We start from the raw sequence: 14,578 nt of genomic DNA on the forward strand, positions 1-14,578 counted from the left end.
TCTTCCAGGGCGCGATGTCCGACTCCATTTTAAGCTGCGGGGCGAGTTCTATGTGTATGTGTATTTCTATGTGTATGTGTATTCTATGTGTATTTTAGACAGTTCGTTTTTGGCGTCGTCAGGCTGAAGGGGTGTTCGGTTACTTCAGGCTTTGAAGAAGCGTTAAAAGCACAGGCGAGTAGTCTGGTGTTAAGTCCCACACTGCTTTAGCACCTACTAGATTGCGAGGTATGTTTTTTGTCACCGCAAAATCAACTAGGTCGGGGAGCTTGCGTAGGTCTGTTGGCCAGTATCAGTTTATTTCTTACATTTATAATTTCATTGTACATTTGCCTTACTTTGAGAGTCACTAGACGTGATCCCCAGTGCGTATGTTTGGCGTTGTAGTCTCCTGCGGCTATAAAACGATCCCCAAATGAATTGTAGAAGTCCATACATTGTCCTTCCGAGATTGAGAAACGAGGAGGGCAGTAAACGGCAGCGATTGAAAGGATTCCGTTGCTTGACTGAATTTATATCGATGCGGCCTGCAAGAACTTTGTTGCAAACCTTTTGTGAAAATGGTGTTTGATGCGTTCTCTGATTAGAACTCCAGTTCCGCCGTGGGCTTTCCTATCTAGATGATCTGTGCGGTAGATTGTGTAACCTCTTATATGAAAGTTGTATTTGCTTGTAAGTTGCGTTTCCACTAGTGACATAACGTCAATATAGTTTTTGGTCAAGAATCGTGACAATTTTAGTTTATCACGTTCCCGTCCAGTTCCATTTTAGTTTAAGACACCACACCACGTTCCACATTGATATTCGTGGAGTCTGCATAGATTATTTAGCCAGTTGTGCTACGAGCAGCTGTATTACCATTTTTTGGCTTTGAACAAGTGCTTGCATGGTCGTTATCATGAATGATATAAGCTTTATCATACTTTGTGGGACGGTAAGCATCATAGTTTCCCATTTTGCCGTTTGTGAGTTAGGCTGAATCGGGTTTTCTATTCCAGATCGTAGAGCATCGACGTAGGAGAAGCCGTTAGTGGTATTTAGGGGACCGAATGAGGACCTCGAACCTTTGGCGAAGAAGACGTCTGGCGCAGCTTTTGACGCAATGTACACATTCTTCGGATTTTATTTGCGCGTTGCGGTCCCAGACCTTGTGCACCACGCATCCTCTATAGCTTGCCGTATGGTTGCCTCCGCAATTTTCACATTTCTTCACGGTACTATCCTTGTTTGAAGTACAGTGAGCGGAGGACGTCCCCGCAGACTACACAGATGGCTCAAAGTGTGCAGTAAGACCCAGTGTGTCCATACTCCTGGCAATTAGTGCATTGCACTGGACCGTTGCGCTTATGTAGCTCTTCCATAGTGATTCTCCCATGCAAAGGATTTTGCAGCTTTTAAATTGATCGGACTTCGTTTATCTTTAGCGACCTGCTTTCTGGCTCGAGCTTGACTTTGGAAAAAGGTTGTGGCTTTTTGTCTTTATATATAATGTAAATAACATTCTAGGTGGCGATCTTCTTTTCTTTAAGTACGGTTTTTATTGCCGCGGCGGTAACATCGCGTTCGAATTCCATTACCACCACTTTTAGACCCTTGCTACCTTTTAGCTGGTAGGTGTAGTGCTTTTCTTTGCATTTTCAAAATATTTGAACACGACTTGAAAGTGCTTTTCAGTTTTTGTTTGCACCTTTGTTTCATGGATGTTCCCTTTGATAAGCGGGACAACATGAAAGTTATCACCGTTCCCGATCAACACCGCAATTCGGTTGACGAGGGCACTCGAGCTATTCTCCCTGATATAGGTTGGAGGGGGCTTGGGTTTTTTGCGGTGTCTTGGGCTGGTTGGTTTTCCTCAACCTCCGCTAGTAGAGCAAATCAGTTACTACTGGATCTGCCTGGTTCTTCGTCGATCTTCTGGACGCGGCTAATTTTTGTTTATTGCCTGCCGGATTACTCTGCAGGCTAGGCTTGCGCTCAATTTGGATGTAGCGATTCATTCCAGTCTGTGTGGCCGGGGCCGCATTTGTTGTTTTTGTACTCGCTGCAGTCGTTGACGTCGCGGTATTTTGTATTGCAGTGGTTGCAGAAATTGTAGCACTGCTTGTTGTTGGTGCAAAATTTGTTTCCGTCATTGGAGGGTGGTTTTACACTGCGAACTCCATGACGCGGGAGTCGGAGTGAGCAGAGCGGAAGAGCAAGATCGTGCCCTTTGGCTTTCAGCGGTTGCTCTTAATCGCCGATTTTTCCATTTCGGTATCGCGGGTTGAAAGGTAAGAGTATAAGCCGTTTCTTTGGTTCAATGAGATTCTTCTCTCTTGATTATTAGCTCAGATATAAAATAATCATAAATATCTTATAAAATAAGAAAACCTCTTGACGAGGTAAAATAACGGTGCAAAGCTGGGTTTAAGTTATTTAAGTTAAATTTTATATTAAGTGTTAGTTATTTTATTTGCAATATTATTTGGTCTTACATATAGAAGGGCGGAGTGATGCAATACGTAAGAATATGTAACCATAAATCTATGTAAACCATATGTATATATATAAATCTATAAATCTGTGTAACCGTAATATTTTTGTTTGATATGCAAAAAAAAAGTGTTGGATTTTCTTACCCGTCCTGTGCATACATGGTCGCTGGCACACTCATCTATATCACGGCATGTGCTGAAGTCTGTTGACAAGGTGTATCCTCGAGGGCAGGAGCATTGAAATGATCCTGGAGTATTCATGCAGGATCTGGAATGGCTTCATATTATAAACGTTTTAACAATTTTATAGTCGCCTACCCCATGCATAACTTATAATCCTTATGAGCTTCGCATTCATTTATGTCAACGCATGTTCGGTTGTCGAGACCTATTTGGTAACCTGAATTACATGTGCACCGATAACCGCCCCAGAAGTTGACACATTTTTGTTGACAAAGACCCGGAATAACCTTACACTCATCGATATCAAAACAAACAGTGTTAAAGTTATTTTTATTTGACATTTTTTTTTCAAACCCAGGTTTGCACTCGCAATAATATGACCCTATAGTATTAAAGCAGTATGCATTCGACGGACATAAGCGGTGATCCAGTGAACATTCATTTATATCTAAACAGCTTTTACTTCCGTTGCTCAGTGTTTTAAGTTCATGCCCCAAGGGACACTCGCATACATATCCACCATTCCGATTGCGACAAATTTGTCCTTCGCCACAATTGTGTTCACCAGTCTCGCATTCATCAATATCTGTAATTATAAAAATATGAGAAACTACAAATTTATAGACAACATAATAACATGAAAGAAGCAAATCGAAAAGAAAGAATTTCCGACGCTCTTCAGAAGCAGTTTTTAATACCGATTCCAATTAAGCAAAGTTCTTAATCGATCAACAAACAACGTAAATTAAATACAGTTCAGGTTTATTCTTTATTTGAAAGTAAAGTCCGCTTAAAATAACAATAAAAGTGGCGTTGTGTGTTACGCCCAAATTACAATAAGTCCAAGCTTAAGCTTATTCAATTTATGCTTTACAAGGTCGACTCCCAGCAAAAGACAAGGCGAGGGTCGCATACAAATGCCTAACGATGACCTTGAGTGCAGAATAACAAAGTGCATGCCAAATGGTGAAGAAAATGGTTATCTATGGGCGTTTCCGCTCAAAATTTTGTGTGCCACAACCTGTCAAATTAATTAAATTTAACAGTTATGGCTTAATTATTCCATAGAGTAGCTAAACAAAATTAAATTGTTTTGAAGGGCTTAATCATTTGGTACAGGTTCTTATATTGTATTGGATCCCGCGGGACCGAGACATAGGTCTTTTTACACAGACAGCACACAAAATTCTCACTCGTGAGCGTAAAATTCATATTCATAAATTTTGTCCAGCTGTAGTCAGCGCGTCTTAGCGAGCAGGTCACTTTGTGCCAAGCGAAGACCATGGTAAAGCCATGTGCCATGGTAAAGTAATAAAGATGACCTTTTCTTATAAAATACTTTTGCATTTCTACCGATGGAAGACCAGTCTCGTATTAGTTTTTGTTGAATAATTATTTTTATTCGCCTAATAATTTTATATGCAGCAAACTCGTCAATTTGTTCAATTCATCAGTTTGCTTCTCATATCAATACACTCTTATTTTGTTTCTTCGCTCTTCCTGCTCACCCCAGCTCTTTTGTGTGTAAATACGAATACGAATACTAAAATTTTTACATAGGATATTATTAAATTTTACAAAGGCTATATAAGCTAAAGAATTGATATTTCGTTTGGAGGCTTGAAGTTGCTAGCAGATCAAGTTTGATTTTTCAGATCGGACAACTATTACAAGTCCAATAAGAAAGGACGGCTATAGTGGGGTTTCTTAACTATGTTGTACCTGGTACTCAGCTCTTCCACCCTAACTACCTTACCTTAACTAATCTTTAACATTTAAAATGTAACGCTATGGATTAACAATAAATTTTTATGGCATACTCTTACGCTTAGTCGGGTAATTCAGTCGATTTGGACAAACAAATAAAAAAAAAAAACCTTCCTTTTCTGGCCTTACAGAAATGTTCAAATTATGGGGGCGGAAGAGGGCGAGAGAAAAATTTTAAACAATTTTAACTGCGTGGTAATTATAGGAGTGCAAATCCTATATCTATTGTCACTTATAGTCTCTGAGATCCATGAGATACGGACATGGCTATATCGACTCAGCTGTTGATGCTTATATCTACATACCTACAGTTACATACATTAACTCGAATAAAATATATAATTTGTAGATTATTTGTAATATAATTTGTACTCTACGAGTACCGGGTAGAACGAGCAAATTCAAAAAGTACATCTTCGCTCAATACAAGACATCTCTTCTTGTATAACATATCGTTCAACGATATGTTTAGCCAAAGAAAAAAACAAATAAAAAAGAAAGTAAAGCTAAGCCATATTCAACAAAAAAAAAAACAAAAAAAAAAAAAAACGGAAAGCTAACTTTCGTCGGAGCCCTACAGACTTGACACTTTCCCCACACCCTTCTTTTCTTTGCACGCAGTATATATGTAAGTAGGAATGGCCGGTATCGGCCGACTAACTACTATAGCTGCCAGATAACTTATTGATCGGAAATGCAATAACTTTGGTGTTTTTAAAGTTAAAGAGTTCGCATTTTGCATGAGTACTATTTATGGAAAAATAATACAACTCACAATATAATAATACAATACATAAGGGTCGGCCGTTTTTAGAGGTAAAAAGTTGGGAGTTTGTAAATAAAATTTGTTTAAATTTTAAACACCTTCACACCTTTTCTATTATACTTTTTTTTAAATAGTAAAGTAAAACTTTTCCAATCTAAACTTTACATTTTCTATTCGTCTATTTGTAAGTTGAAATTGTATATAGTATATGCAAAGTACACTATATACTATATACATAGTACCATATATAAGTTGAAAATCTGCCATCGCAGATCCGATCTACGGAATTTTATAAGGATCAGTCAATTATATCCGATGTATGCCATATGTGTCAGATCTTAACTGCAAGGGTAAAAGAACTTTGGCTTTGCCGGAGGTAAGCTTTCCTTTCTTATTATAGCTAAGTGAAAAGTCATGGCTATTTGTAGAGCTTTGTTGAACGAGGAAAGGATTGGGCTTCAAGACCTGTTTTAGATATTCATAACTTAAAAAACAAATAAGATGCGAAACTTCTATTTAATTGACCAAAAAATGTGTTTTTCTAAATATTTGCCGAGTTATATCAAAGTTGAAAAAAGGCCCAATGCAGTTGCCCATAACAATCACTGTCGACGGCAATCCACGGGTGACGAACCTCATGTTATAACGTACGCGTGAAGACACTAGTATACTACATAGCCGATGAATTAAATATTTTGTGTGTTTCATCTGAATTAATGATATACCAGGTGAAAGGTATTGCTTTAATAATATAAGTTTTGTCGAAACATTTGCCAAAAGTCTCTCAGTTGCAGAAATATAAAAGTAAACGGAACTTTGATTCAATAAATTGAAAGTCTCCAGACTTTCTTTAACAATTCTTGAATACGCGTCGATTGCCACCGTCATCTCAATTCGTCATTCCAAAGCTTTTCAAAAAGTTCAATTTTTTTCCTCTTCTCAACTGGAAAAGTGTGTCTAGTTTGTCTTTTTGTTTCTTTCAAAAAAAAAAAACAAACTTAATCATGTTTATTTTCCATTTCCAATTAGTGTTTGTTGTAAAATTGTTTCTAATGTTTACCTAATTAAAAATCTTAATCTTAATCTCAATATCTTTCTTCAAGACCAAGCTATAAAATAATCTATATTTTCTGAATTCTCATGATTATAAAGAACCACTATTTTATAATAAATTAAGGTTTAATTATATTAATGTATTTTATAAGACACTTCGACAAATTATAGCGATAATGAACATGAATTTATAATATATAATTTTTTTTGGCAACTACTAAAGGAATCTTGCCACCAACAGCAAGACACTTCTAATATTGTCCTTAGCCACGGAATGTTTATTTAACAATACTAATTTAGAATCCTGCACCCACCCTTTTTTGTTTCGATCTATGAAGAATCACGTGACGACCATGTCCCTAATGAAATTACCTGAACCATTAACAGATTCCCTGAGCAAGGCAGGACCCTTAGTTAGGGTAGATAGTAAATAGACCCTAGTAGATAGGGTCTTTAAATTATCTTGAATTATCCTTCAAGGATATTCAAAAAATAACCTTAAGTTACAATGCCTGATTTTCTTTTGACCCTTTTCATACCTTAAATAGTATTTGTTTTTAAGTCAATTTACTAATTTCTTTTTTTTTATAAGTGTCTTTTGAGTTGACTTTGTTTGTGCTCATTGCCTGGGAGTACCTCCCTCTTCAAGGAAAAAGTATCAACCAAATTTCTATAGTAATTTTCTTGGTATTTTGTTTTGTTTTTTAATTGAAATGGCTCAGACTTTGGAATTTGTCTTCCTTTGTTTATTTATTTATTATTATGTTCTTTTGTCTTTTTGGATTGAGATGGTTCGAGCTCTGGCTGTAGGAAGCTTTTCACTCTCCAAATAATACATTTGTAATTAACATTATACAATTTTAATTCCTTGGCTAGGAACAATAGAATATATTAAATATTTTTATAATACAAGTGAGAGTTCTGAAGGACAAGTCCCAAAAAAATTTTAATTTACCCTTATCTATCAATAATATACCTACATACATATATATTATTAGCTGACCCGGCAAACGTTGTTTTGCCGATGACTTTATAATTTCGGTACAAAATTTACTCAGTTCTAGGTATACTTATTTATTATAAAGTCATCTGGAGCGCTGTGAACCATGAGGAAATATAAAAATAACAAAAGGCAAACATTATTATACGCTTGCACAGGGTATTATAATTTTGTCCAAAAGTTTGCAACGCAGTGAAGAAGACATCTCCGACCCTATAAAGTATATATATTCTATAAAGTATATATATTCTTGATCAGGATCACCTCCTGAGTTGATATGAGCATGTCCGTCTGTCTGTCTGTCCGTCGTTTCTACGCGAACTAGTCTCTCAGTTTTGAAGCTATCGTCGTAACTATCGAAACTATGGTGTTTTTAAAGTTAGAGAGTTAAAATTTTACACGGGAATATTTTTGGCAAAACATTACGACATGCCAAGTTTCATAAGGATCGGTCGACTATATACTATAGCTGCCATATAACTGAACGATCGAAAGTGACCCAAATTTCGTGTTTTTGAAGATACAAGCTTGGGACTGAAACTTAGTACAGATTCTATTTTTGGTCAGTTGATCCAACCTACCAAATTTCATTAGGATCGGCCGACCATATCCTATAGCTGCCATATAACTGAACGATCGGAAATGGTATTTGGTAGAAATATCAACTTTCGTATTTTTGAAGATAGAAGCTTGGGACTTTTTTTTAGATTTTTTATTTTAGTTAATTGGTTTTATTATGATGTAATCATAACGATCGGTCAACTAATCATAAGGATATATCCGGTTTTAACTGAAAGGGTATATCAACTTCGGCTCCGTCCGAAGTTAGCTTTCCTTTCTTGTTTTTAAGTAATTATTTGATCGTAATTCAGCAAGTCAATCTCTTACTTCTATAGAGTGAATAATATTTTTTGTGACGGTAGTGTGATTATCGCTTTGTAATTGGTGCATATGTGATTTGAATATTTTCAACAATTCATTGCGCTCGTTCAATAGAGGCCTCTGATTTTGAACTTGGCCTCTGATTTTGAATGTAGAATTGCAATATTGACAATTTGCATTAGTATTTCGAACTATTTCTGTTGCTCCGAACGATGTCATGTGAAATCATGAATTCAATGTTCGAATTGACTTCAGGAACACGTTAGAATCTGGATCCATGCCGTTAGATGGTTCAGGTGGGGTTTCAATTTCTGGTAATTGCACTTTTATTGACGCCCAACACATCCCAGCTGGCTCATTTTTTAATTTCAGAGCATGACAATGCGGACAGTCCTTGTCCGTACTACGTAGCACTAATTACCACGTTTGAGTGAGCATAGTACTAAATATCAGGCTCATACTGAAATGATAGACGCAGGAATGACGCAGGCTCAAAGAAATTAGAAGTGTCTAAATGTAAATTATGATTTGTTGTTTCTATTTGCAGACTTATTATTTTCGGGTCCGGTGTTGACATTCTACCTGCATGTACATCGGTCTCGCGATCTCAAAACTTGGTTTTGTTTGTCTGACGTGTTTGTCAGGGAAACACAGAAACCTTTGATTACTTCCTAGATTCTATGTAAGAGATAGCGGACGCATTAAGGGATCCGTTGTCGGACTCTGAGATAAAGGCAGAGGATCGACATAATCTAAGGTCGAAATTGAAGCTGTTACATGAGCTGATGCATGTTCCAACACCAACCTTGGCTGTCTTATCCACCAAATGCTACTGACATGAAGAATTTTTCAAAGGGTATCGTAGTAGAGCAGTCCTACGAACAAATACTCGACCATTGATCTATGATATTCAATTCATCAACCAGACGGATGAAGTTTTTTAATTCGTACAGGACTCAAATTCAGTTTGTGCCATTCGCTTGATGCATAAAATCAATTGTTGGAACTGTAACGAATTAGGACATCTTTAGTAACATTTTCCAAAGACACGTCGCATGTTTTGTTATGGGTGAGGGTTGATTAACACCTCTAAAGCCAATATTATGGTAAGTTATAAACCAATATCGGGATATTCGTCAAAACCATTTAGTGAATATCATTTACAATTCTCGGAACCTTGGAATCAGATCCGAACTTAGCAAATACGAAATACGAAATACGAAATGGTATTTTAGACTTAATCAAATATACTCCCTATCATATATGTACGTTTAGACAAGCTGCTATCTGACTTGGAAAGTAGAAAATTGTAGCAGCCTTAAGAATTAAAAGTCTTAATTATTCAAAATTAATTCAGATCAAAATTATTTCAGAAATGTTCGGGAGCTAAAGAAAGTCGTAACTTAATCTCTCTTACAAAGCATAACGACATTCGTTTCTTTTCACAAACAGAAATATTGATCAATCATACTAAGCTCTGTTTAATAGCGGAGCACACAAAAGTGAAAAAGGTTATCGAAAAGCATACCGGCAGTTAAAAATCATGTTTAATCCAGATTTCAGGAAGTAATTTGGATTTTCCCTATCTTTGGCGGCACATATAAGTTCGTTTTCGTTCAGACTTCTCTCTCTTCCTCTTAAGCGAACGGTCGTGATTTTGTTTGTGCGCACTGCGTTTATATAAATATTGCGTCTATAAATATTGGTAAACCGGTATTTACTCGCTTGTGAATAGAATTTATTGAGAATCTTAAGTTTTATCTTAAACCGTATCGCTTCACGTGTGCTGTGGTATATTTGAAGGCGAATTAATAATTTGTTTAAATTCAATTCCAATCATAGTTTATCTCTGCTTCTTCCCCGTCTTATCTCTATTTCTGCATTTTTCATTTGAACTCTCCAAAGCTCCCGTTTCGTATAGTGTTATAGGTATAGTGTTTTTTAAATTTTTATATATTAATTTTGTTTTGTTAATTAATAATATGGAATTTAAACTGGTCTGTTTTATGAAGTTTTGTAAAAAGCCTCATCCCAGCCTACCATCCCAGCTGGCTATTTGAAAACGTCGTACACGCCAAGTGGCCCAGACTCTTTGTGGACTATTGGACGTGGGGTTTCCATAAAATATGAAATCTTATGTCCTAGTTTGATGTCCTGGATAACTTGTTAGTTATATTTTCAACATTGTAGGATCATCTGCAACTCTTGGCCAAAGTAGCCGCAAATGTCGCAAAAAATCAATTTTGCCTGAAATAAGTACATGCAGACTAGCTCAGAGAAGGTTAGAGCGGTAGACGAATTTCAAGTTTTCAATACTCAGAAAAAGTTGAGTAGATTATTGGGAATGACATGGTGGTACCAGCGGTTCTTGTCCCAATACTGCACCATAATATTTCCACCAACGAAGCTCATGGGAAAAAAGGCTCATATGGAATGAACCGCATTTAAGGAAATCCGAATTTAAATCCGAATTTAAGGAAATAAAAAAGCGACTATTTTCAGCACCTCTTTTAATGCACCTCAATTATGAAAATCTTTTCATTGTCCAATGACAAAAAGCTTGTTGACGCATCTTGTTGTCCATAAAACTTGTTGGCGCATCTAACCGAAAATGGTACAATTACCATTCGGAACCAGACCAATCCAAGTGGTATATTGGCCTGATGGGGACTTAATCTACAACGGTACACCTTTAAAGTTGAACACCTTAAGGGTGCTTTCTCGTTCTTTTAAAGAAGCGGATATGGTAAATGCAATTGAGTTTTAGCTTTCATCAACAATTGATTTATCGTAAAGTTCTTTTCAGTCCGAGGAATACACTGCACAGAAAGACAAGTTTATAGAAGCCGGATTACCCGATTTTCAGGTTAACGGAAATTTTCTTTACCATAGAAACTGATTTTCTTTACCATAGAAATAGGGATGAGGGATGCGAGAGGATATAAATCGCCTCAGTCCTTGCTTCTTCGGAACATGGGTGCGCAGCCAAACGCTTGGAACGCATCCGACAAAATTTCTTTTGGCCAGGAATGGCTTTAAGCGTTCGGCAATATATTGCAAAATGTGAACTTTGTAGGACGTATCCAAATCAGAGCCAAAGGCCATCTGCCTATGGGCCCAAACCAGATCATCAGTGAATGACCTTTTCAAAGATTGTATATAGATATCATGGGGCCTTTTTCACGGTCAAAGAAAGGTTATAAAGGTATTTTCATCACACTTGATCACTTCTCCAAGTTCACCTTTTTCAGACCAGTTTGAAATTTTTCAGATTATTATCGAATTCTTAAGAGATGACAATTTTGGAGACAACGGATCCCAATTCAAAAGTCATAAGTTTGCAGCGTTTCTTACTAAGTAATTAAGCATGTCTGAACTCCGGCTTACGTCCCTCAAGCTAATTGGCATTCGCCTTATAAACATTTTTGCTAATATTGGGAAACACTTCAAAAGGAAAAAACACGAAATCTTTTGAAATAGGTGAAGCGAATTCATTCGCATCTTTCAGCTTAGTAAGTTGTCATCCAATTTGAATGTTTAATTGGGGCCAATCGGCATAAAACAGAAAATAACTGCCCAACCAAAGCTAGGATAAAATAGAAAGTAGGATCTAAGCAATTTTCATGCTTAAGGTAACTATGCTTAGGCTTTATCTCAACTCGCTATCTCAACTCGCGAACCCTTTTTATACCCTTGCAGAGGGTATTATAATTTTGTCCAAAAGTGTGCAACGCAGTGAAGGAGACATCTCCGACCCTATAAAGTATATATATTCTTGATCAGGATCACCTCCTGAGTTGATATGAGCATGTCCGTCTGTCCGTCTGTCTGTCTGTCCGTCTGTCTGTTTCTACGCGAACTAGTCTCTCAGTTTTAAAGCTATCGTCTTGAAACTTTGCACACACCCTTCTTTCCTTTGCACGCAGTATATAAGTCGGAACGGCCCGGATCGGCCGACTATATCCTATAGCTGCCATATAACTGATTGATCGGAAATGGTATAACTTTGGTATTTTTAGAGTTAGAGAGTTCAAATTTTAGGTGAAAGCTATTTTTGGCAAAATAATACGACATGCCAAATTTCATAAGGATCGGCCGACTATATCCTATAGCTGTCATATAACTGAACGATCGGAAATGACCCAACTTTCGTGTTTTTGAAGATAGAAAGCTGTAATTTAGTACAGACTCTATTTTTGGTCAGTTGATCCAACCTACCAAATTTCATTAGGATCGGCCGACTATATCCTATAGCTGCCATATAACTGAACGATCGGAAATGGTATTTGGTAGAAATATCAACTTTCGTATTTTTGAAGATAGAAGCTTGGGACTTTTTTTAGATTTTGTATTGTAATAAATTGGAGTATATATTCCTATTCCCATAAGGATCGGCCAACTATATCCGATGTTTGCGATATATATCCGGTTTTAACTGCAAGGGTATATAAACTTCGGCTCCGCCCGAAGTTAGCTTTCCTTTCTTGTTTAGCTTTTATTTAGGTATGAATACAAAAATATTACCTGTTATGTGACCACCACATCACGTTGGACCAAAATCAAAAAAAAAAGTAAAAGAGTAAACTTTTTATTTAAAAATAAAAAGAAAAAAATAGTAAACCAAAACATATGTTCTGATTTATCCATCTGACCTAGTGCAGCTAGTTATTATATTGATAGGCTCAGCTGACCCGAACTGTCATTCATCCTACCGGTAACCCATTTTGCACGAGATCTCTCCAAGCTTCAGGGATTTTTACGACCCAAAACCGCTGCCGCTGCCCAAACAACACGTCTGCCTACTTGGGTTCTTGGATTTTTTTTTATGTACTTTCTTTTGAAACACAATACACACGGAAATAAATTCCCAAATATACCAAAGTCAATGAACAAAAAAAAAAATAAACCAAGAAAAATAAAAAAACCTGAAAAGACAAAACTCCCAATTAAAAATACGATTGCGACCAGAAAAGAAAATAAAACCCAACTACGCCGGGAATAAGATTAAAATTTCTGTATTTTGTTAATAAAAAGTGAAAATTATGTTGCCTCGAATGTGAAATTTTTTAAAGTACACTAAGCATTACAATGGAAATATTGAAAATATGCGAACCTCGCCACATATTATCCTTATCCAAGAAATGGTTATTTCACAATACTATTTCAGAATCCTTCTCCCACCCATTTTTGTTTCGATATACGAAGATTCGCGTTTCGACCATGTCCCGAAAGAAGATATAAGAACCACCCCCACTTTCCCTGAACAAGTCTATTCTTCCTATTAAAAGACTGAATTACCTTCGGGATATGAACCACCCGTTACAGACTTTCCATAGAATTTATTTTTTGCCTATTGTTTTGACCTATCATAAGAATCGGCCGACTATATTTTATAGTTACAATGTACTAACAAATACAATGTTAGCCTGTCTGTAACGATAGTTTATAAATAGTTGTAATTTTGCTGCCAAAATTGGCGTCGCTGTAGCAGATCGGAAAATTGGTCACAGAAAACTATTATGTGTGGTCCATCCAAATGCGAAGTGTGCTGGTACATGCTTGAAGTGTTTCGAAGACCCATGGCCGGTCGGGCAACCAGCGATCTGGGATGCGCAGAACGAGAAAGCGGTGGCTATGATAACACAATGTGTATGGCAGATAAAGTTGTTGAAAAGTTGCCTTACAGGTGCATAGCACCAGCTGAAGGATGTGGTTGAAACAAGTCTGAAAAGATACGAAAAGTATCACTCTACAAGAAGTTGCTTGCTCTTCGTATGACGAATGAGTGTTACGAAGAACGAAGCTTCGAAAACATACTCAGAGAAGTAGATAATAAGATTGATATTGAATTGGCTGTCATAATTCCGGTCTCCAGTTTGAAAAAGTGTTTCCAAAACTTCATTGTCGCAATGGAAAAGCGCAATGTTGTGTTAAAATGTAAGCGTCTTAGTAAATGCTGGTTATCTACATACCCATTGATTAGGTAATGCAGGAAAACTACACCCAGCATTGTCCTACGATTGGTTAAGCTTATAAGTTTATTAGTAAGAGTCTAATATTATAGACTCTAATATTATCACTTCCCTCTCATTCTCTTAAGCGAACGGTCGTGTTTTTTTGTGCGCACTGCGTTTTATTATAAATATTGGTAAACCGGTGTTAACATACTTGTAAATTAAATCTTGTGAATCTTAACAATCTTAAAGCCTAAACCGTATTGCTTCGCGAGTGCTGTGGTATATTTGGAGTCGAATTAATAATTTGTCTAAATTCTATTCCAAGCACAGCTCAGCTCTGCTTCTTGCCCGGCTTATCTATATTTCTGCATTTCTCTTTTGCACTAGTTCAAAGCTCCCGCTTCGGCTTCTTCTTTGGCACAGTGGTCCAAGGTATTGTGTTTTTTAACTTTTTATATATTAATTTTTGTTCTATTAATTTAAAAAAAAAATGGAA

The 14,578-nt window shown here is 36.7% G+C and overlaps 1 protein-coding gene across 3 annotated transcripts in view; it reads right to left on the reverse strand.

The window, feature by feature from the left end:
- Window positions 1-14,578, reverse strand: part of LOC122322090 (fibulin-1) — a 608,226-nt gene that overhangs the window by 93,625 nt on the left and 500,023 nt on the right. For all 3 annotated transcript variants that reach the window (XM_070282405.1, XM_043213493.2, XM_070282404.1), the window contains 2 exons: window positions 2,793-3,243; window positions 2,619-2,742 (listed from right to left, as the gene is read on the reverse strand). In XM_070282405.1, coding sequence (XP_070138506.1) covers window positions 2,619-2,742; window positions 2,793-3,243 — 575 coding nt within the window. The remainder of the gene's footprint in view (window positions 1-2,618; window positions 2,743-2,792; window positions 3,244-14,578) is intronic.

The sequence above is a fragment of the Drosophila bipectinata genome, chromosome 4 (assembly GCF_030179905.1).
Source record: "Drosophila bipectinata strain 14024-0381.07 chromosome 4, DbipHiC1v2, whole genome shotgun sequence".
Classification (NCBI taxonomy): domain Eukaryota; kingdom Metazoa; phylum Arthropoda; class Insecta; order Diptera; family Drosophilidae; genus Drosophila; species Drosophila bipectinata.